At 45.1% G+C, this 24,636-nt stretch overlaps 1 protein-coding gene across 1 annotated transcript in view; it reads left to right on the forward strand.

Annotated features, from left to right (window-relative positions):
* LOC308336688 (catenin delta-2-like) overlaps positions 1 to 24,636 on the forward strand; it is a gene marked incomplete at both ends in the record, with an annotated part of 436,833 nt that overhangs the window by 208,489 nt on the left and 203,708 nt on the right. The window contains 2 exons of the mRNA XM_080794186.1: positions 2,693 to 2,819; positions 3,621 to 3,809. Coding sequence (XP_080650312.1) covers positions 2,693 to 2,819; positions 3,621 to 3,809 — 316 coding nt within the window. The remainder of the gene's footprint in view (positions 1 to 2,692; positions 2,820 to 3,620; positions 3,810 to 24,636) is intronic.

The following is a 24,636-nucleotide window of genomic DNA, read 5'->3' on the forward strand; positions in this document are numbered from 1 at the left end:
TTACTATTTTTAAACATTTTTGAATAGTTCAACTAGCCAATCTACATTCACAATCTACATTGGCCATTTTTACTATTCGAAAATGGAGCCCTTAGGTCTATTTCATTAATTTTTTCCTTTTTTGGGACGTCCGAGAGAGATGTGTGCACTACATAATGCGTTTCATTTGTGACACACCGTGAATGGGAGCCAGTCGTTGAATTATTATTAATTTTCGTTTTTGTCATCTCCTATAAAAACAGGGAATCAATAGCTTCAAATGTACATATTGTTTGTTAACTTTAACCTGCAGTTTTGGAGATATGGCTTCTATAGAGTAATGTCTTGCAGAAAACAACAAGTTGAGAAAAAAGGCCTGAAAGGTTCGCTTCTGTGGACTCATGACATGACACCTATAGCTACAAGCATTTATTTCATATTTACATCAGCTCTGCCATTTATTTCAGACATAGTATGTGAAGAGTCTGCCTGTGTTATTAACTCATTTTGGATTACAAAATAAATTATATATTCACTTTTTCTCCTCTAGTGAAAAGGTTGCACGTTGACAGGCTCTCAGTCAAATCTGGTCATCCCCTGTAATACATCGCCATAATACATCAAATCAAATCTCTATTCTCTATTTCTAGAGAGCATTTAAAAAGACCAAAGGTCAACCAAAGTGCTGTACAAGATCATAAAAAACAAGCATTAACGCATTCATTTATTCAGTGAATAAATACATAATTCACCCCCTGCCTGCATGCATGCAGCGATTTTTTCCTTTTTGAGCTTTTGGAGCTTTGGGAGTGTGTTTGTTGTTTTTCAGTTTTAGTGGCTAATTCTCGATGTAAGGAGCTGTTCACTGGCCTGTGTTAAAGTTCCAGCCATTTAATGGCTGTATCGATCCACACATACACACCACCTGATTTATCACACGTACACCCTGCAGGTGTGTGTGTGTGTGTGTGTGTGTGTGTGTGTGTGTGTGTGTGGATGATCTTCCTCAGACCTCACGGCTCAGTGTTTTTACGGCCTAGTATTAAAGGAGGCCCCCCCAGACTCACATCAACACCTTCTATCAGGCCTTCTCATCGTTTTGGGCTGGGGGGGGACCGGACCCCCGCAAACGCTTTGTCCATGTCTCGCGACTCTCGCCCCGCCCTGGCCCGCCCCCCTCCCCACCCCTAGGACAAATTGACCGCTATACAATAACCTTGGTAATAGAGAAAATACATCATAAATAAATACTGAAACCAGAATCTGCAAGGAAAGTTTATGCATAATATGTCAACTCTTAATTTCCATTTTCCAGCCATTTATTTTTAATTTATTTTTTACTTATCTGGGGACCCCCAAATAATTTGGCGACCCACCGAGGGGTCGCGACCCCCATGTTGAGAACCCCTGACTTATATCACTGCTGGGCAAAGGGACAAACCGGGACAAGCCGGATCGCACTGCAAGTCCAGAGCTGTGTTACAATCTACAATTATATCTTATTATATATTTACCTAATTTCCTTCATCTACTGATGGAAGTTTCCCCTTCTCTTTTTAAAGTAAATCTTTGATACCATATTGTAAAAGAGTATTTCTACATTGTGGTATTGCTACTGTTGCTTAAATACCTGTAAATAAAAAAACAGTTGCTACTTTCTTCCATCACCGTTCTTTACCCACTGCCTCTTCTTGTCCTGATTGCCTATAGAGTGGACTCCCCAGTGGGTGCATGCCAGCTGTCCTGAGTTAGCAATCAAGCTCTAGAAACCATACAGACTGCCTGAGTGTTCGGACCCGCTGGTTCATTGTTGTTTAGTGTTTGTTTGCTCTTCAGTTCTGTTATGCAAGTTTGAGGTGACGTTTGGGAAGATTTTGTGTCGCGTTGCGTTTCACATTTCGTGTCGGTAAAGTCCTGTCAACTGCTTCATTGTTTTCTTGCTTTTGTTTGAGTTTCTGAGTCTTTTGTGTCCTACACAATACCTGTTCGTGACAACTTTTGCTATAATATGTCTGGCCTACAGTATTTCTGTCAAATGGTGGCCTAGCTATCAACAACCAGAAAATAAGCGATTATTATTGAGTTTGAGTGCCAGTTGAAATCATATAATAATGTACTTGTTGGCTGCTTTGAGTTGCATGCAGTTTCCTGTAGGCCCATTACATGTGTCCATTTTGCTGTTTCGATCTTGGCTACGTCATTAAACATGTAAAATAATCTCATCTTCTCTCTTCTCCTCCTCCTCTCCAACCTTATCTCCTCTGTTCTCCTCCCTCTATTCTCCGTTCCTCTCCTACCCTCTCCTCTTTTCTCTCCTCCTCTCCTTTCCCAATATCTCCTCTCCTCATCTTTCCTCTCCTCCCCTCTCCTTTCTTCATTTCTCCTCCCTGTTCCTCCCCTCTCCTCTCTTCCTCTCTCCTCCCCTCTCCTTTCCTCATCTCCTCTCTGCCCCTCCCCTCTCCTTTCACAATCTCTCCTCTCCTTTCACAACCTCTCCTCTCCTCATCTTTTCTCTCCTCTCCTCTCCTCTCCTCTCCTCTCCTCTCCTCTCCTCTCCTCTCCTCTCCTCTCCTCTCCTCTCCTCTCCTCTCCTCTCCTCTCCTCCCCACACCTCTCTGTTCCTCTCCACTAGACCTCAGCCACTGGGTCTATGGTCAGCTCCTAAACTATGTCCATTATTGTCCCCCCCCCTCCTCCTCCTCTCTCCCTCCAGCCCCCTCCTCCCCCGGTGTTGACTGTGCCACTCTGCAGCGTACGGGTAGCCATGGCGCGGCCACGGGCAACTACAGCCGAGGAGGCGGGAACAGCTACGCCACAGTGGGCCCGGGCTACACCACCAGGTCATTGGACTTGGACTGCTTTCATTAGACTTTTTGCTTTCAATTTCAGTTGCTAGTTGCTAGTTTATTTATTGCTAGTTTATTTTTTATTTTTTTATTTTTTAAGCTTTACTTTAGCCTTTTATTGTAATATGGATCAGTCAAGGGAAAGATTCAAAGTCAGAAAAATAGCTAAATAAATGTTTTTTTTTAAAATTATTAATGTATTTATTTGTAAGGAGCACTCTGCCCATTTCCAACCTTATCCCCCTTTTTGAAACTATAGCTCCTAGCCACTCACACTACACACTTCCACTTGGTTTGAGCATAGATTTATAAATAATAGACACATCCCGGTGCTATCTATGCTATCTATGCTCAAACCATGAAGTGGAAGTGTGTAGGGCGAGTGGCGAGGTGCTAGTTTCAAACAAGGGCCTATATCTGACTTCTATAATGTATTGGTCTTCACTAATGGTTTTTAGACCATTTCTGTCTACTCACTATGTTTCAGGTCACTGCCTACCTGTGACATCATCAGTAGGTTTGGTCATTTCAAACAGCATTGCAAACGTTTGTATATATTTTTTTTATTTATTTATTATGTCCAACAATTATGGCTTATATTGTTATATTGTGTGCTAAGAGAAAGGCCGCACATCGGTGATGTCACTGGTAGGCATGTTTGTGAACGGTCCACAGCCCACCATTGAGACACAGAGCGAGTAGACAGAAACTAGATAATGAGCGTTAGTGAGGACCAATTTAATTAAAATTATGTCCTTTAACCGCAAACAAACCCCCAACGATATCTCTTTCCAGTTGTGGCGGGGGCGGAGGGGGCGGTGGAGACGTGTTCGGCTCGGACCCCTACGTGGCAGACCCGTACCGCACGCTGCAATACTGCCCCTCGGTGGTGGAGTCTCCTTACAGCAAGTCAGGCCCCGCCCTGCCCCCCGAAGGAAGCCTGCAGCGATCCCCTTCCATAGACTCCATCCAGAAAGACCCCAGGTAAGAGAGAGTGTGTGTGCGTGCAAAGTGCGCATGTGCGACTGCGTGCGTGCGTGCATGCGCGAGCCTGAATATTTGAACACAGTTCAGTCCTTGTTGTGTAAGTAAGTCTGGGTTGAATGCTTGATTGTGATTGATTGGTCAATCACTGAATTCAGCTGTGTGTTATTTCTGAATAATGACTAATGGTTTAATAACGGGTCTAATCAAAGCCTCAGAGCACCTGCTGCGCTGCTTGATTTGACATTCGAAGCGAGACAATGCAGTGCGTAATTCTGTTCTGATCAGCACTCCCTTGTTTTCCGAGGCGACCTTGTTGCGCTGGGCGCACGGCCAGCGCAAACACTATAAAGGAAATACTTTGTTGTGTTGTTACTTTTGGGTCAAAGTATTAATATATATCTTTTTAAGTGGCCGTCTAATAAGCAGGATTGTTGATAAATAACCCCCTTCATTATAATCCCCTCGGCTTCGCCTCGTCCTGTCGGGGGTTATTGCTAAAGAATGAACGACATGCCGTCAACTATCCCTTGTGTGATTGGCTATTGGGCATACTGTGTGTATACAGTTTGTGTACGTATTTGCTTCCTTTGGACCATAGAGTTGTAGAGGATGTAGTGTGGACAGCCCCGCCCCCTGCCATTCATTTCAGTGGAAGGGGATCCGCACGTAATTCCGTCGGAGCATTAGTCCGACATGTGGGCACCGCTCGAACATGCGCTGCTCCCGTGCTCGCGGTTATGGTTAGGTTAGGGTTTGAGGTATAGGCTGTTATGTTTGTCGGACCAATGACTAGTCTGAACTAAGTACCTGCACCCCAGTGGAAGCCACTCCGTGGCGTTTTGAAGGGCCCGGAAGAACGCTCTACTTCCGCATTTGCCAACCAAATACGGAAGTGCAAACGAGCGCTCAATGTTAAACCCCAGCGCTGCGGGGTTTCCTCGTGCTAAATGCAGGGGCCCGTCTGCAGTTCCAGCTCTGACCACTACGTTTTTTGAGGGCTTGCTTTGGACGTGACAACCGGAATGACAACTGACTACTAGTTGCAACTTGCTACTTGCTATATGTTGCGGTGCTTCTGTTACTCAGTATCTGTACCTTAACTGCAGTGGTTTCCTCTGCACCTTTGCTGCTGCGCTTGCACATTGTTGTACTTCTCCCCGGCAGACAGTTTCTTGCTTTTTGCTATGGTATCAAACTCTCCGTGCAATGATCGTAATCTGTGGGAAGTATATGCACGCACGCACACAAATGCACGCACGCACGCACACCATTGAGAATCTTTCGGTTTGAAGTATGTACAGCATACAGCAGTTTTGATTCCGTGTAGCACGGGGGGACCCCCTGGAAACGCCGCCCGAGGGGGGTCTCCGGACCCCTCTTTGAGGAAGCACAGCTGCGCGCCATACGCGGCCAATCCTAGTGGAGTGGCGCGGCGGCGTGTCACTCATCTCTACTGCTCGTTAAAAGCCACGCTGCCAGCCTGTGAAGGCCTCCCACCGGGGCCTCTGATCACCGAGGGTTCCTTTTGTCTGCACACAATTAACCACAGCCTCGTGCTCCTCGCGTTCCTCCATTGATTTATTTATATATAAATACATATTTCACACGGGACCGCTTGATGTATAATTCCTTTCATATGAGAGAGAGAGAGAGAGAGAGAGAGAGAGAGAGAGAGGGAGAAAGGGAGGGAGAGAGAGAGAGAGAGAGAGAGAGAGAGAGAGAGAGAGAGAGAGAGAGAGAGAGAGAGAGAGAGGGAGGGAGAGGCATGCATGCAGCCACCATCCGGGTGGAAGGCAGAAAGAATGAACACATGCACGCATCATTTTCAAGTAGGCTTTTCAACTAGTTAACGTGGACTGAATATTCATGAGGGCAACACATCTCTGATGAGGGCACGAACATACACACACATATTATACACACACACTCACACACTGCAGAATAACAGCGGATGTCCGTGCACGCACGCGCGCATGTGAAGTAGCGCGAGTCTCGCTGGTAATGAGGCCACGGCGGCCCCTTTATCGACGTGACCTTGTGGACTGACTCTTCCCATCTACAAACACACATGTCAGCAGTGTGTGCTCTGCTGCTGGTGTCTGTGTGTGTGTGTGTGTGTGTGTGTGTGTGGCTTTCTCATGTTTCACATATAAAGTTCAATTACAACACGTCTTCATTGTTCACATTGATCCGACTTGGCAGAGAGAGACGTATTTATCGATTAGATCTTATTTGAAATATCACTTGGACTAGGATAATAAACCCCCTTGAGATTCTTATATAGACCGTGTTTATACGTATGTGTGAGGCACACAATGGCCGCTCCGCTCCTTCAGTGGACTACGGTTGAATCAGTACAGCGAGAGGACAATATCTGACACGCTTTACTGTCTGTGTATTCATATTAAGTTCGGGTTGTCCTGCATATAATGCACGCTTTGTTGAGGGTGTAGTATACATAGTGTTTGAAGAGCTTGAGTCTAGAATACTTTCCTCGACACGGAGCCCAAACGTGAGCATAGAATACGAAGTGTTCGATGGATGAATTGGTTTGTTCGTGAGAATGCATTCTGAGAGAATAGAGAGGATCGTAGCGGTTTTATTTACGCTCAATATTGAGTCCTCCCCCCCCCCCCCCCCCCCCCCCATACCACGTTGGCGGAGAGAGCTCTCCTTATCATTTAACCCATTCTGACCTGAGATCAGATTCATACAAGGTTTCCACTGGGACACACACTGGTCTGATTAACCCATTCTGACCTGAGATCAGTCTAAAAAATGTCAGTCGTTCTTCGATTAAAAAAAAAATAGCAGACCTACAGCACCTGGACCTGACTAATAGCAGATGACTAATCTATGAGCTTGTAGATCTGCTGTTTTTCAATAGCTAAAGCATAACATGATGCTAAAACACCAAAATGGGTTCCCGGTCAGAATGGGTTAATAACAGGTACATGGCAGAACGAGGCAAAGCACCGTTGAAAAAGTCAGTTGAAAAACTGTTCACGGTCATACTTAAGATTATTGGCTCTAGCGTGGGCGTGGGTATAGATTTAGGGTGGGAAAAAATCACAGCACAAAAATGTGTACAGTATTTAACACATTGTCGTTTTTATGTGCACACGCCCACCAGGTATACCAAGTGTACCTGATTTGCCTGGTGGTGGTGATCCACCTTGACTGAAGCCACACCCACAGCTGTTGTTATATGATAAAGGGGGAGGGTGGGATGATATTGTGATATTGGCACATTTGACTGTCAAGGTTTCAGCCTCCAGGAAGAAACCCTAAATACTAAGGAAAGACACAACAACCACACCAAGCAATATACTGTGGAAAAAAATACAAAAATCACGGCATTCCATCTTCAACTTTGTCTTCATAGACCAGATAATGCTTCAATACTAAGTTCAAACGTACTGATACAAGTGATAAAATTACAGCAATTCAATACAGTATAATATAAAATAATGTTTTGCATGGGTGGGCCGATGATTTCCAGAAAACATTGAGAACCACTGCTGTATATACCGTACAGTGCCGGATGCATTCTTCAGCTGTCAGACAGAGATTCCACGCGAGCGGAAGCTAGGCTAATCCAATGATGTGCTTCAGCACACATAAACACAGAGGTTTGTGTTTGCGTGTGAAAGCGTGCTTCACAGAGATTATGGCTGTGGTTGTTCATATTGCTGTTGACGCCCGCCGACACGTTCCCAGTGCATTCTGTGTCGTCGCAACGGCACTGTGGATGTGAGCTCTTTCATGTACTGTAAAGTCATATATTTATTTTCGTTGTTTTGTTAAATGCCGACAATGTACGGTACGGCCGTCTTTCAGGCTAGACTGAAGCTATCTTTGAACAGCCAGTGCACCGACCGCTGAGTTGCTTGTCATTAAAATCCACTTTAAAACGGTGATAGTGTAGAAAGGTATTCCATGGAGGCGATCACAACAACAGCCCCATCAGCGCACAGCTTCTTCCTCCGGCAGATTCGCCATTGTAAACAATAAGGACTCAATTTCCCAGAACCCTTTGCACGCCGGCGCTGCTGACCTTTTTTGTGATGACGTCATGACAACGTGTCTCATGTCCCACTCTGTCCGGTGGATTGCCCGCATGACTTAAAACGGATTAAAAACGTGGATTAAACAATGAACACATAACTCGGGCAACTCGCGGATCGCAGGGAAAGTGTTCTACGATTAATTAACTTGGCTAAAGTACAATATTTACAGTACAGTACAGTACTCTAAATGAGGAAAAACTTTGTTTTTATTTAGACGCACCCACCAGTTCATTAAGTATGCCTGCCTGGTGGGTGGTGTTAAATGTACTCTCCTTCGTGCGAATGGTGTTGCATGCTGGAAATAGCACACATTCAAGCTCAGCTTTCCAGCACCTGATATTATTATACACGCTAGTATGAATCTGTTTTTTTTTTGCTTCTTGTACATCACTGAACCCTCAGTGGCTCCTTGCCTTGACTTGCCTTCGTCAGGTTCCGGATTTACAATGTTTACAACTTACTTGAGCTCAAGCGCCAGCGCTCGCAGCTTGCAGGGCCCACAGGGTGTTTCAAATTCAGCTGTTGCATCCGTCGAAACCGTATTCATAGGTCACTGATTTCAATGTAACGCAGCACAGGAACCCCAGCTAGTGTTAGTGTAGTCCAATAGTTTCTTAACTGGAAGGAGTTCAAAAATATCAGATTGAGCGTCGGGGAGCAGCCTTGTAACTCTATGGGAGCAGCCTTATAACTCTATGGGAGCAGCCTTATATAACTCTATGGGGAGCAGCCTTATAACTATGGGATCAGCCTTATAACTCTATGGGAGCAGCCTTATATAACTCTATGGGGAGCAGCCTTGTAACTCTTATGGGAGCAGCCTTATAACTCTATGGGAGCAGCAGCGATAGTTATGGCGGTGCATTCATTCACTGGGCGCGCAAATGCAATAACTGTAAGTCTTGATTGTGTTGCGTGCACGCGCAAAGGCATGAGGCCCTGTGAGGGGTTGATTCGGCACTAATGCCTTGCCTTGCCAATGCCTGAGAGCCCAGGCTCATGGTGTATGGATCATGCCGCAGTTTGGAGGCTCAAGGCTGGGTAATCACCGGAGGGGAAGAAGAAGAAGAAGAAGAAGAAGACAATGGAAGGATATTTCCCAGACTTTTCTTTTCAAAGGCAAGAGCTATACGCTTGTGCGTTCTATTGGATTAAGGGTGCAGGCCGTCTACTGGGGGACTCAGTAGCTCTGTTGCACATGGAATGAAACTACCTAATGTCTCAGAGAGAGAGAGAGAGAGAGAGAGAGAGAGACTGTGGACACAGCACAGATATGTCTGTGGCTGCTGTCCATGGTGCTGAAGGAGTAACTGGTACTGCAGCTGCTGTCCATGGTGCTGAAGTAGTAACTGCTAATGCAGCTGCTGTCCATGGTGCTGAAGTAGTAACTGGTACTGCAGCTGCTGTCCATGGTGCTGAAGGAGTAACTGGTACTGCAGCTGCTGTCCATGGTGCTGAAGGAGTAACTGGTACTGCAGCTGCTGTCCATGGTGCTGAAGTAGTAACTGGTACTGCAGCTGCTGTCCATGGTGCTGAAGGAGTAACTGGTACTGCAGCTGCTGTCCATGGTGCTGAAGGAGTAACTGGTACTGCAGCTGCTGTCCATGGTGCTGAAGTAGTAACTGGTACTGCAGCCGCTGTCCATGGTTCTGAAGTAGTAACTGCTAATGCAGCCGCTGTCCATGGTTCTGAAGTAGTAACTGGTACTGCAGAGAGAGAGAGAGAGAGAGAGAAAGAGAGAGAGAGAGAGAGAGGTACATAGCATCGCTGTGGGGTGGAAACCTTACATGTCCAAAAACATTACTGTTTCAGAAAATGGGGAATAAAGAGCCGATGTGTTCCAAATGCATCCAATAAATATAGTTATTATTTAGTCACATGGTCTTTTTAATACTTTTCATTATGGGTTCAATATGTATAATACCCACGCAACAGACGTAACCGCTTTAACATACAAAAGAAGCAACCCAATAACACATCTACAAGCTCATATAACGCGTTGCAACCGGCAGGGAATATAGTCCCTCAACAGATTACCCTGCCACTGACTCATTTAATAGATGACATAGACTGTCCTATTTTGAGTATTATTCAGTATTTTCCTGTTTTTGGGCTATTTTGCAATCTGTGCCTTCCGGCCTATAGCACTATCCACACTAGGCAGAGTGTGACATTTGGTGGCAGTGGTGGGATATCAACCGGAGGAAGATTCCCACGGTGGGGAAGAAAATAATCACAAGAAGCAAGGCTGTTAAAATGGGGGCCTGTAGTTCCAGGAGCCGTTATGGGAGGACGCCGAGGAGGAAGGGGCATACGCACCGTACCGCACCGCCGTCCTACACCACCCCAGGAGGAGATGGCATATCTGCTGCGACAGTTTAGGGCGTCAGTAAAAGGGACAGAGAGTAAGTGCTGGTGGGTGGAAATGAGAGGGATCCGGGCCGCTATCCAAGCTGCCATTCAGCCATCATCCCCAGCACCCCAGCGGCACCATGTGCTACACAGCCTGGCCAAGGCCTCAGACTGCCTAGTGAGGCTGTTTTAGGCATTGCCATGTTCCCTGCGAGGCGGTTACCTCCATGCCTGCGCCAGGAGAAGGGGGGAGGTAATGTGGCACATTACCCCTAGCCACTGACTCATTTAATAGATGACATAGACTGACTATTATTCAGTATTTTCCTGTTTTTGGCTATTCTGCAATCTGTGCCTTCCGGCCTAGCACAATCCACACAAGGCAGAGTGTGACAACAGCACACTTTCTTTATGTTCACTACAAGTGCAGACCTTGCACAGTAGTATCGACTACGGAGTATGGGAATAGCACTCGCAACACTCCGGTTCCGGTGTGGTGAGACAAAAACTTAAGAATTCCGCTGGTTTATGTTGTCTATGGGGACAAAGTTTTTAGAATCGTGGATTATTCTTTTGGGGTCGAAACAAGCTTGATCTGCGGCTCATTTCTCTAAACAATATGATCCTCGCTTAACAAAAACTATGTTTTGTAATTGATTAAAGGACATGTTACAGTAACAGTGCGCGCTTACACAGATTTTTACTTCCTGACTCACAGTTTCCGCCCAAAATCGGTTCGGCCAAATACGTTTTAAAAGGAGAAACTGCAGGTTTCCCAGAACAAACTCATATGACTTACAGCCTCCAGAGAGCACGTGAGTAAAGGACACTTCCAACAGCTGGGCTGCTGGCTTCCCCTGGAAGGAAGCTATGGTTTGTCCAACTCCAGCTCAATATGGTCCATCATGTCTACACTACTCTCAGGGCCCCTGCATATCTTATGAATTTATTTCCTAGAAGTGGTCACATTTCTGAAAAACTTCAAATATTTATATAGCAGCATCAAAGTTTTTGAATTTTGGAATACTGTACATACTGTACAGAACCCCAAGAGGGGTTCCCGCCCAGAATGGTACCAACACCATGCCAATTGTGGACAAAATCCTATCCATCGACAACACCATGTTCTAAGTTTTGGAATTGAGAGGCTAAATCTCATTCAAATGGTGGTTCCGTGGCTCAAGTGCCGAATAAATGACGGACCTTGATAGGACAAGAGTTGAAAACCACTGCTGTAAAGGTCCAGGGCTTGCTGTAGCCACTGCTGTAAAGGTCCAGGGCTGCTGCAAAGCACTGCTGTAAAGGTCCAGGGCTTGTGCGTTTTATAGGGGCGGCATTGGAACCGGGCCAGAGCCTATTATACGCACGGCCCGTCCATTTCCCAAATGGCCACTCTTACCTCCTTATAGCCACTGTTCTGTTTAGTGACGCAGAGCAAAACACACTGGCATGCTTGACCTTTTGGCGACAGACAGCCTATTAAAATGTCTCTCTCTGACACGCGCACGCACGCACCCACGTGCACACCACCTTGTTAAGTGTCCCTTCAGTCTTTGTATGGACCCCGCTAGTCCAGTATTATTACACTGCAGGAGATGCGTTCAGATACGGTGAGAACCTCTATACTAGTGAATCTACACGAGAGCTCACAGCAGAGATAAACAGGCTTTGTACGAGTTCCAATATCATATAAACCGCCGTTAGCGTTGAATAAAGACGGCGTTAAAAGCGCTATAGCACTTCGTCGTAGAGGTTAAACGGACGCCTCCTCACTTCAGTGATAATTCGATCTAGACGAGCTAACATCAAACGCTAAATGTATTAGCAGCTATTAGAGGCGAGGGGTGGGTGTGTGTGTGTGTGTGTGTGTGTGTTCGTGTCCATAATGGTATATCAGATTGTTGAAATGTGTGTGCACCCACCCACGCACGTGCACTCTTGTGCTTGCATGCGATCGTGCCACATTGTGCGTGTGCCAGGTTGTGTGTGTGTGTGTGTGTGTGTGTGCATGTTTAGCGGTGGTGCATAAATTCAGATTAATCTGCAACCAATGTTAGGAGTTGCGGAAAAAGTCAGTTAATTGCCATCCCCCTGACACCCCCGGGTGACAGGCAGCCCTGGCGGACATGGTTGTTGTGGAAACAAGACGTGCAGAGTTGCAACGCGTGAGCTGCTCGCCACTGTATCCACTATTATGCAGCCTCACTCCCAGTCTTCCGCCGTAGTCTGTGAAAACCCACCTTTTCAGACTCCGTCATGGCCCGTAGCGCACTTACCCTACCCCCTTAGATAGCACTTGATACAGACTTATAGCATGTTATTTGTAGACAGCACTATAATTGCATTGTATGTAGTCATAGCACTTTATAATGTATACAGTAGTATATATGTATAGTTTCATTATATAGATATTCCACTGTTACGTTCTTAGCTTACACATTTTTCACGATAACTACTTTTTATGTGATTTATTGCCATGCTTTTGTAAATCGCTCTGGATTAAGAGCGTCTGCTAAATGCCTAAATTGTAATTGTAAATTGTATTAGCACAGGCTGTACTACTTGAAACGGAAACACCCTGAATGTGCTCTTGATTATGCAGCCAAGTAGAAAAATAGACAAAAGCAGTTTGATTAAACAATGTTTTACTTAAAGTTTAAGGTATAACTGGAAGGCAGCATAGGCTATACAATGATACAATCGCAACTCTCAGTGCTGCTAGTGCAGTGAGTGCACACACTGGGAAGTTGGAACAATTACAACCAAACGACACAGGTCAACGTGACATGACAGGTCGACCTGCAGTCATTATTAGCTGCTGCCAACTAGGTAAGTGGACGTACAGGATGAGGCTGAATAATTGACACGGCTGATTGGAAATTTGGAATGCAAATACTACTACTACTACCTTACTACTACTACTACTACTACTACTACATTTTTTTATATATATAAATGCACCATTTTATATACATTTTATATATAAGTACCAATGTAAAAGTAATCCAATAGTCTGACAAAAAATGGCCAAACTTCCAATTGCTGATCGGCCATTTACAAATATACAAGCTTTAAAGGTTACACTTAACCGTGTGAAGTGAGGGGCGCTTTACCAACCCTTATCAACCCCGGTATCATGACATAACATCTATGCTGATTTGCTCAGTGACAAGACAAAACAGACATTAGACTCTGTCCATTGGCGTTTTTAATGTTTGTCTAGACACAAGACAAACATTAAACCAGTACATAGGAGGGGCTAACGCCCCTCAAAAATTACACTTCGAGTAAATGAGAGAGACGGGTGGGGGGCAGACAGGGGACGAGAGAGCGAGAGAGAGAGAGAGGGAGAGAGAGAGAGAGGAGAGAACACACTCTGCTGGCTCTCAGCACGGCCCAGGGGTAATTTCCTCTCCTCTCTCCACATGAGAAATGCATGCTGGGATGCGGAATCACCTCCAAGGGAGGGTAATGATGCATCGCCAGATCCTTGGCCCCGAGGCACAGCTGTGTGTGTGTGTACTTGTATTAGTATACTAGTGAGGGACAATGGACAAATGTCCCCACAGAAGTTTGTGAAGACCATTCTTTTGCACTTGCGTGCCAGTGTCATGTACATTGTCTATATGTCAGCATTATAGGGTTCAAAATGTCCCAAACGTTAACTCTTTTATTGCGTGGCTGGGGACGGAGGCGTGTTAAACGGTAAAATGACGTCTCCGCTTTCTTATATGGCTCATACGGGGGATACGAACATGTTCGTAGTTGGCTGATGCCGTACCTTAGCCAGGTGGGGTCTGAATGTGTTCGGGGATGGGCTGCACCAAAGCCTCAAATACAGAATGGTGTGCGTGCGTGCGTGCGTGCGTGCCTTTGTGCGTGCACACACACACACACACACACACACACACACACACACACACACACACACACAACGGGGACATTTCCCCATTGTGCGTGATGTTTACAAGTATGTTTGTGTATTGCATATTTGTGTGTGTGTGTGCGCACTTACACACGGTTGTTAATGAACATGTCAAATTGTTTGTATCCAATAATCGGGTCGGAGTTTTTCCAGGGTAATTGTTGCCACTAACGTACATTACATCAGCATTCATCAAACCTAGTTACACAATACACACACGGACGCACGCACACACACACACACACACACACACACACACTATAAGCCCTTGAGGCTAATCTACACACCAGGAGAGATATGGCTGCACCCAAGGTTAATATGCAATGTGTTCGCTGCTCCATATCCAAATGGACACTTTATATTTTCCCATCTCTCTCTCTCTCTCTCTCTCTCTCCCTCTCTCTCCCCCACACATTGCCAGTATTGCACACACAGATTATGGAGAAAATGTCACACCAGCACAATAATATCTCCTCTACTCACCGGTAGATCATTTTTTTACCATATTTGACTGAGGGGCAGCCTCCAGCTTTTCACCAGAGAAGAAAAACTGAATTCATTATTATTTTATCCAAAAATGACTTAATAGCATACAGGCAGACTCTTCACATAACTAGAGCATGTCTGGAAATAAGTGTCAGAGCTGACATCGACATGTAAATGTGAAATAAATGCTTAGACATGTATCTATATAGGTGTAATGTTAGAGACCACATAGAAGTGAGCCTTTCAAGCCTGTTTTCTCAACTCGCTGTTTCTCTGCAAGACATTACTCTATAAGCCACTTCTCCAAAACCGGTGGGTCAAACTGAACAACCAACATGTCACTTTGAAGCTATATGATTCCCTGCTTGCATAATATGACATGAAAACAACGACAATAACAAAACAAAAATGCAATGACAGCCCCTCAGTCAAATCTGGTCACACTTTCATACTTCTAAGCAGTTTTCCTCGGGATCCCATTTGGTTCGGCAGGTGCGTTTCGCAAACCATAATGTTCTGAATGACTCTATATATCTCCAAGTCAAGACTATACATTTACCTACGGTAATATATATATATAGTCACGGGACTCAGGGGAAGAACATGAGGATATAAAAGCCTCATTCATAAGCAATGTTTTATTAGTTGCGTTGGTATATTAGTCGTAGATGATGGAGCGAGGACGTGTGAGGATGTTGGATGCAGTGTACAGTATGTATATATATATATATATATACGGTGCAGGTGTAAATATGCATCCATTTATCAGCCACTCACGAGGCCAGTCGGTAAATTAACATTTTGTATTCCCCCTGGGGCCGCCGTCGCAGTTTGACGCAGTCTTGCATGAAACTGCAGCCCCAGCATCGACTTCCCCTGCTCAGCCAGATGTAGCTGGGCCTTTTAATGTCTTTGTGGATTGACTTTAACCCATTCTGAACGGGAACCCATTTTGGTGTCGGCATCATGTTATGCTTTAGCTATTGAAAAATAGCAGATCTACAAGCTCATAGCGCGCCACCGAGTGGCGCGCTACGAGCTTGTAGGTCTGCTATTTTTTGAAAAATCGAAGAAGAACGACTGACATTTTTAGAATCTGATCTCAGGTCAGAATGGCTTAATCAGACCAGTGTGTGTCCAGTGGAAACCTCGTATGAATCTGATCTCAGGTCAGGATGGGTTAACGTCGCGGACATTAATGTCGGGGGCGGGCGGGGGCTGTGTCGCTTGTCTTTGTGCATGCAGGGCTCCAGGGAGGGAGGGGTTCCGCGCGGCTGTGGACGTTAAAGTGGACATGTTGTATATATTGTCGTCGCTAGCGCGTGGAGACCCTGCATGTCCGACAGCCGTTAAGTACATTTGCTTAAGTGCTGTATACTGTGCCGAGGGGGGGCGGAGCATGGCTCAGGGGGGTATAGAGTGGTTGCCTGTTTCGAACCCGGGCTCCCCCAGAGTTAGTGTCGAAGTGTCCTAGAGCAAAGACACTGAACCTATAATTGCTCCTGATAATAGACTTTATGTGCTGGTTGTCGGTGCCTTGCATGGTTTCCTCCGGCATCGATGCATGAATGTGTGTGTGTGAATGGGTGAATGTATAATGCACAATCTATGTAAAGCGCCTTGGATAAAGGCACTATATAAATGCACCATTTACCATTTACTTACAATTTCAGTGCTTCTACTCCACTACGTCTCAGAGGCAAATATTGCACTTTTATTTCCTCTACAATTATTTGACAACTTTTGTTAACTATAGTTGCTTTCAAAGGCGTACGATTAGTCACACACGTTACCCCAGTGACATCTCTTGGAGCTACAGGCTCGCAATGCGTCACATCGCATCTTGTAGAATGGGACATTTTGCACGATGCATACTTTTACTTTTGGTACTTTAAGTACATCTTGATGACAATACTTTTGTGCTTTCACTCGAGTACATTTTGAATTGCGGACTTTTACTTGCACAGAGTAAAGATTCAGATTCAAGACTTCATTGCCTTGTCAACATAGTTGATTGGAATTTGTTTCAGTGCACTAAAAACATACATACAAAAAGACACATATTCACATCACATAGTCAGACAGTAGAACACGATAAGAAACTACAGACATCATATGAGGGGGACCAGTACATGAGGAGAATGCAAGGCGTTACAATTCATGTTGAATAAATAAACAGCAGTTTCATCACAGTTCATGGTTTTACAAAGCGGCTTCACGCTGTAAAGTGCGACTCAAAAGAGGGTCAGCGTTCAGGAGGCGAACAGCCTCGGGATAAGTGCTGTTCTTAAAGCGGGAGGTATTGCACTTTAGAGACCGGAGCGAGTCTCTTACCTGAGGGCAGGGGTGCGAAAAGAGAGCAGGCAGGGTGGGAGGGGGTCAGCGATCACCTTCTGCATGCTGCGCTTTGTGCGCGTGGTGTAGATAGAGGAGACGGATGGGAGGTCGAGGCCGATGATTTTTGACGCTGTGCGTACCACCCTTTCCAGCCGTTTCCTCTCTAAGACGGTGGTGTTTCAATACCACACTGAGACTGAGAAGGACACTCTCCACAGTGGCTCTGTATAGAAGTGAACCAACGCCTCCCCAGTCACACCGAACTTCTTTAAGAGACTTCTTTATAGGAAGTGAAGCCTCTGGTGGGCTTTACTCAAGATGTTACTAGTGTTAACTTCCCATTTCAGGGAGCAGCATATAGTGGCTGGTCATCGATAACCAGGGATGGGGGCATAATCTCCCTTTTCCGGAAATTAAAGATAATTTCTTTGGTCTTAGCCAGACCAAAGAGCGACAAAGTCCTGACGTCACTCGCTCATCCCCTGGTTGATGGAAGTTTTTATCTCCTTTTATGGAGAAAGGAGAATAACATGGGGGTCATCTTAAAATTGTCTCTCATAAGCATTGTGGTCCAAAAACTGTCTTTGCGATATTGTCGGGGAGCTGTCTCTGCATCGTTCATGACAGTCAGTCGCTCATATTTGGATGCGTTTATTTTTCAATCACAGTTCTTATATGAGGCATTCTATAATCCCCCTATGGGGATTACAATGCAAATAAAAAGTTCATGAACCAGTGGACTTAGCGCCCTCTACTGATATTGACGGTGCTCTACATGTCTATATTGCAGTATTGACACTTTTACTTAAGGAAAACATGTGAATACTTTCCCCACCTCTGCTTTTCAGGACATGTCGGACAAAAAGCACAACGTCGAGCTCACAACGTTGTGAGCTTGTAGATCTGCTATTTTCTCAACCTTTTGCTTGACATTGTTTATTAGTTTTTAGGTTTTTTTTTTACACAGAATTATTTTCAATTTTGTTGGATTCTGTTCATGACTTTGAACCACTGAAAAAGACTCAGTACTTAGTGAAGTTGACCTTTAGGGTTTAGCGCAGTAGTTAGTCTGCTTTTTCCCCCTCTGCATCAAACCAATTTGTCAGAAGTGACAGATCTACGAGTAGCCTCGCTTGTAGCGCTGCCTGCATGCGTCACATTGTGGGCTTGTAGATCGGCTATTTTCACTACTCCATTTTTTTAAATAGTAACAACTGGTTGTTTTCAATGGATAAAAGGAGATTTGATGGGGGTAGTATTTCATCATTAGTATAGTTTATCCTGTTATATGTTCATTGCATTCGGCTTCTACTCGCTGTAATATCATGTTACTTCACAGATTTCTCAAACTGCAAAAAAACTCTCCGCACGCACACACACACGCAAACACACATGCGCGCACAGCCGCACACACACACACGCACACGCGTGCACAGACACACTTGAAACAAATATTGCTGGTAACTGGTCTCTTTGGTATGCTAATTAAAGTGTGCCCAGGTGCGTTTCCGAACATTTGGGTGAACAAGGCGATGACGGCTAATTGGCAACATGTTGCCGCGTAAGCGGCTCACAAGCCATGCTAGCTGCTTAATGGAAGCAGTGACATACAACAGGACACATGGCACTGTCACCTAGGAGCTTGTCAAAACACCCCCTGATTATGCATAATCCAGACAACTGTTCCACAGTCTTTGTGTAGAAAACACTGCCACTCTGTAGCTGACATTTTTGTTTTAACAGCTGTCTTTGTCTATGGGACCGGTTGTTTGTCTATTGGACCCTGCAGCGACTACTGGCGATAGCAGGCGAACGGGCGATGGTCGAAAAGTGGTTCACAACCTCGCCAGAAAAGATACAAATAATGTGTCAATACTCGCCCGCTGTTAAAACGTACCGTGAGAGTGGTGTTGGTGTGTGAGAAGCAGATTGCCTAGTTTGTCAATTTGGTGGTGGGTGGGGCTACCAATTGGCACACCTGGGGGCTATACAAGCCTAGTAGGAGCCACATACAAACACTTGGTCTCATGGAGAGGTATAGCACAACAGCTACCCTGCGTCTGATGTTGATGCATTATTCGTAAGTTTGCTTCTGTTCGTTCTGTTTACTAGAATGCCCCTTTTACTACAGTAATTTGATTTGTTTCTCTTAACAAGCTCGTAGCTCATATCGTGGCACCGAGTGCCGCGCTACGAGCTTGTTATCTGCTATTGTCATGTTTGTTTGAAAAATCGTGAAAATGTGGCACAAATCTTTGAATATATATTATTTCAGAGTGAACGTTTTTAACTCAAATCTTTGCTTCCGGGCGGTCCCAGCTGGAACACCAAGTTTTCAGATGGGGGGGTCGGTGGCCAAATACAGATAATCCTGGGGGTCCTTGACATGAAATAGTTTGAGAACCACTCACATGGAAACATAGGGTTTTTTTAGAAAGATGTCAGGCTTTAGAAGGCATTTGTAGAATCGTCCTCAGGTCTACAGTAAATGGGTTAAAGGACAGACAACAGATACATGACAACAAATACAGAACAAAACAACAACACCAGTACTCAACATTCACATATAGAGTATAACATTCTGAGATGCAACCAAAAAGTTAAAGTTAAGAAATCAACTGGAATACAATTAAAATAAAAAAGGGGGGAGAGGGGATGGCCAATGAGTTAGAAAATACTACCGCAAAGTAGGTTAGAAACGGTTGCCAAGCTATGGTTTATTTCTGAGTGGAGTATATCTTGTATATATTTACGTTCTTCGAGTTTGATATGTGACATATCATCCTCCGCCCAGCGTTGGGCGGCAGGGCTGCCTTTTTTCCAATTACATAGTGTCAGGCGTCTGGCGAGTAAAGCTAGAGGAGAACGCTATATAGCTTCAGCCTGCTGAGTTGGTATTCGTATTCCCTCTGGAGAGGGCACCGAGCGACGCCGTTACTGGATTGGGATCTATAGTTGAGCTACAAATATACGAGAAGGTGATACATATCTCCGTCCAAAATGTCAGTCAGTCTGGGACACGACCAAAACATGTGGCTATAAGCGTATAGCCGATTCCTTGACCCCTGCACCTGGCACAGGGCTGGATCTGAGTCTGGATAAATTGTGGCTATAGTCTGCTAGGGGATAAATGCAGTCTAATTGTAAAAACCTTTAATTGTAACAAACCATGTCTTAATGCGTATTGAGGGTGAGCTTACCAGTGAGACCGCCAACTGCCGGGTTAAATCTGTTAAGTCCATATACCTATATACTGTATCTCCTCCTCCCATGCTCTTTTCACACGCTCAAGTGATGGGGAAGCCGCCCTCTGAATGCAGTCATATAGCCTAGAAATTATGTTTTCTATATTTGCTCGACTGTAAAGACGAAACGGAAGTGGGGAGGAGGCTCCACTTCCGCTTTATATTTGACTCATGATAGCTTTTCCGCTGCTCCAGACTGTGTGACGGCATTTGCATTTGGAAATTGCGAGAGGCAACAGTCTGGCAACGCGAGACTATACTGCCTGGTCTGTGGCCCTTCATGCTTCATTTCTAACAGTATATAAGTATATAAGAGGATATATAAGTATAGCCAGCAAACGTGCCTTTACCAGACAAAGACCTTTTTTCACTTTGTGTTATGGAGAGACACATGGAAAGTAGAGTATGTTCACTCAATTACTGTACGTTAGTATAACATTGACACCGGTCAATTAAATGGTTCAAGGGTTTTATGAGAAGGGAAAAAAATGAAGTAGAATTGACCTGGACGGTGTCTGTCCGTTGACGTGAAGGACTCGGGTCAACCGTTTGCCGTTTTTATCCCAAGGACTCGCTATACAGTATAAGCCCGTTTTGGGAGAGCGTGCAGGTTTTTCAGTGGCAGGGAAAGTACTTTTGCCTGCCATATAAAATGGGATTTATTTTGCTTCCTCCTTCTCCTTGCCCTGCGGAACAGAAACACCCTGCAGAGAGAGAGAGAGAGAGAGAGAGAGAGAGAGAGAGAGAGAGAGAGAGATAGTGATGATGTGTTTGAATGTACTGTATCCACCATCCATCCACCTCAGCACCAAGCTCTCTCTCCCTCCCCCCCACGCACACACACACACACACACACACACACACACACACACACACACACACACACACACACACACACTTTCTCATGATCTCCCTACTCCCTCGCTCCATCCTTCATATCTGTTTCTCTCTCTCCTCTCCTTTCATCTCTCTCTCTCTCGCCTGCAGGGTATAAAATTATCCTAAGGCTCCAGCTGTCATGCTGACAATAGTCCTTTTGAGAGAGAGAGAGTGTGTGTGTGTGTGTTGTGTGTGCGTGTGCGTGTGCGTGTGCGTGTGCGTGCGCGTGTACTGCATGCAAGCGTGGGTCTGTGTTGCATAGTGTCAGTCACGATGCTTGCTCCACCTTTGTGCGTCAACAAGTATGTTGATGCCTGCCCCCCCCCCCCCCCCCCCGTGCACATCTTAGGTACCTTTGTGTACATGCCTGAATCGCCCCCCCATTGCAGTTCAGAGCATTCATCAACGCCAAGACCCTGAAATGCTGAATATTATTCCGTGCAAAAGAAAAATCTGCTGTCCCTCATATTGATGTCACGCTGGTTAACCCATTCTGACCGGGAACCCATTTTGGTGTTAGCATCATGTTATGCTTTAGCTATTGAAAAATAGCAGATCTACAAGCTCATAGCGCGCCACCGAGTGGCGCGCTACGAGCTTGTAGGTCTGCTATTTTTGAAAAATCGAAGAACGACTGACTTTTTAATCTGATCTCAGGTCAGAATGGGTTAATCAGACCAGTGTGTGTCCAGTGGAAACCTCGTATGAATCTGATCTCAGGTCAGAATGGGTTAAGCATCGCGCTGAGGCTATACGGTATAGTTCCCTCTATGTGATGTTCAGTCAGCTATATAAGTCCCACATTTTGATGACTCACCGTTCTTTTCACAACCTAATGCGTCCAGGATGTACACAGAGTTTTATAATCAGTAAAAAAAGTACGGTATAGCTCGAGCTCGTGTCCTTGAGCAAGACTCTGAAACTGCTCCCGGTGAGTAGGTTTGGCGAACGAATGTAATGCACATTGTGAAGTGCTTAGAATAAGGTGCTATATAGCCTCGTAACCATGCAGGCTTTCTTTTCCTCCGTTCACATCTTAGAGCATATATATTAATAGAGACGGCACCGGATTTCTCCTCATGAAGTTGCTCAAAAGAGCATGAGGCGATTTCACTCCTCCTTCCGGGTAGGAACAGAGTGCATTCACCCCTCTAAAGCACGCTGGCTGGGCCAGGCTATAGGTGCATATACATATAAATGTACCACCCATCATTCAAGTTTCCTTTCTATTCCTGTTGTGACATATACTTCTGTCCAGTGGTGGACAGTAAGAAAGTGCATTTACTTGGCTAATGTAGGACTTTTTTTTTTTTACTTATAAGGTGCGTTCAGTCTTGAATTTCAATATTCACCTCTGTTCGTCCTGTTGCGCCAGGTCATGCCGCGCCCGTTTGCGGCGCTCGCGCAACTTCTCATATTTGCATTGGCTTTGCAACGGCGCCACTCTAACCATCCCAAGTCTGAACGCACCTTTACAGTGTGACTTTCACTCCACTACTATACATTTCAAAGGCAAATGTGTATACTTTCTCTTTAAAAAAGAAAGAAGGAAGGAAAGAAAGTTTCGAAAAAGGTTAAACTTTTACTTTCACACTATATTTTGATGCCAACACTTTTGTAAATTTACTCAAGTCAGAACATACTATGTGCATTGTGGAGTTGACATAATATCATTGATATAAATGTGGTATCCTTACTGTGCGTATAAACTTCCGCAAGGGCTCTGTTTATTATTTGTATTGTTACAGCCCGTTGTGAGATCTGATGAGAACCACAGGTGTGCTCGCACACACAGACGCACGCACGCACGCATGCACGCGCACATAAATGCTAGGCGAGAGCAAACATATGCATAGGGTACACAAGGCAATAGTATTAGAATATTAATACACCCACACAAACATTGCCGGCGGACTTCCTGGGAGGCCAATTCAGGATCGTGTGGTATTTCCTCCAGCTAAAGTTGAGCTGCAAGTATAAAGTTCCTTATTACCTTGCATGACCTGGGAAGAAACGCGTAACTTTTGCTGTCCGGTGGAAACCTATCATATGGACACAACTTTTTTAGGACATGAGGAGGGGGGTGGACTGTACGTTACGTCAGTGTCGACTGAAACCATGATGAAAAATGTTCGTCGACTACCTTTTTTCACTGACTGAAACTAAATGCAAAATGAGCCATGATGACTGAGACTATAAATATATCGACAGTTTTGTCAACAAATGGAAAAAAACTAGACTAAAATGTTAGGGAGGGACTATAGTGGACAAGAGATCATTTTATGTTTGGTGTTTGGTGTGTATCGGGTGTTGCATACTGAAAATAGCCTGCATGTACAAGCTCACAACACGTCGCAGCGTTCTGCTCCCTGTGTGTGTGTGTGTGTGTGTGTGTGTGTGTGTGTGCTCTGACCGTGTGTGTGTGGTGACCGTGTGTGTGTGTGTGTGCGTGCGGTCCCTGTCTTGTTAACTGTCAGGGCAGGTTCCGTGACCTCTGCAGTAAATGGCTCGCTCTGTAATGGGGAACTGCCAAAGAGGAGATGAATTTATCACACACACACACACACACACATGTACACACGCGCATGCATGCACACACACACACACACACACACACACACACGTCAGGGGAAGCTAATACCCCGTTTGACCTTATCGCAGCGTGTGCTTCACATGGCGGAATGATGCCGAGACCAGATAATTTGTTGTCACGAGGACACATCATGTACACACCCCGGTAACACCTTCATTAAAGGAGAGGGTGAGGCGATACGGCTTCACTTGTCATGTCTTGTTGTCACCCCTAGACACACACACACGCACACACACACACACACACACACACACACACACACACACACACACACACACACACACACACACACACACACACACACACACGCACGCACGCACGTGCACGCACACACAGCCTCATTGGCATCATGGCAGGTAAAAATGGCTCACCTTTGTTTCTCTGTCATCTGGAGACATAATAACAGCATGTCAGAGTTGTCAGACAGACAAGGGGAACATCATTTCCCAGCATGCCATACAACCCACCCACCCATCCATCCATCCACCAGCCTCATGGCTTAGTAATTTCACACACACACAGTTCTAGGCACAGTATGCACTGGGCCGGTGGGGTTCTCAACATGCAGGTCCAGCAACTAAATTACGTTTAATTCCAGAAACTATGACTAGACTAAAATAGAAATGTGCTGCCAAAAACAACACTGGCTTGACGCATGTCATGTTTACTGTGTATATAGTCTGCCAAAGAGAGCTTTCTGGGATGTTCTAGGTGTTCATTGAACATCAATAGTCCTCCCACTGCAGAGCGCTGGTGTCTGTCTGCAGTGTTGTTGAAGGCTCGCTTAATACTTTAACTTAACCCCTTTTCGGACGGGAACGCATCTGTGTCGCTTAGCCCACTATTTTTACCTTTTAGCTGTTGAAAAATAGCATATACATACAAGCTCATATAGATCTTTTAATTCTGCTATTTTTTTTGGAAAAAACGTGAAAAT

This window comes from Protomyctophum bolini (assembly GCF_963924005.1).
Source record: "Protomyctophum bolini genome assembly, chromosome: 21".
NCBI lineage: Eukaryota > Metazoa > Chordata > Actinopteri > Myctophiformes > Myctophidae > Protomyctophum > Protomyctophum bolini.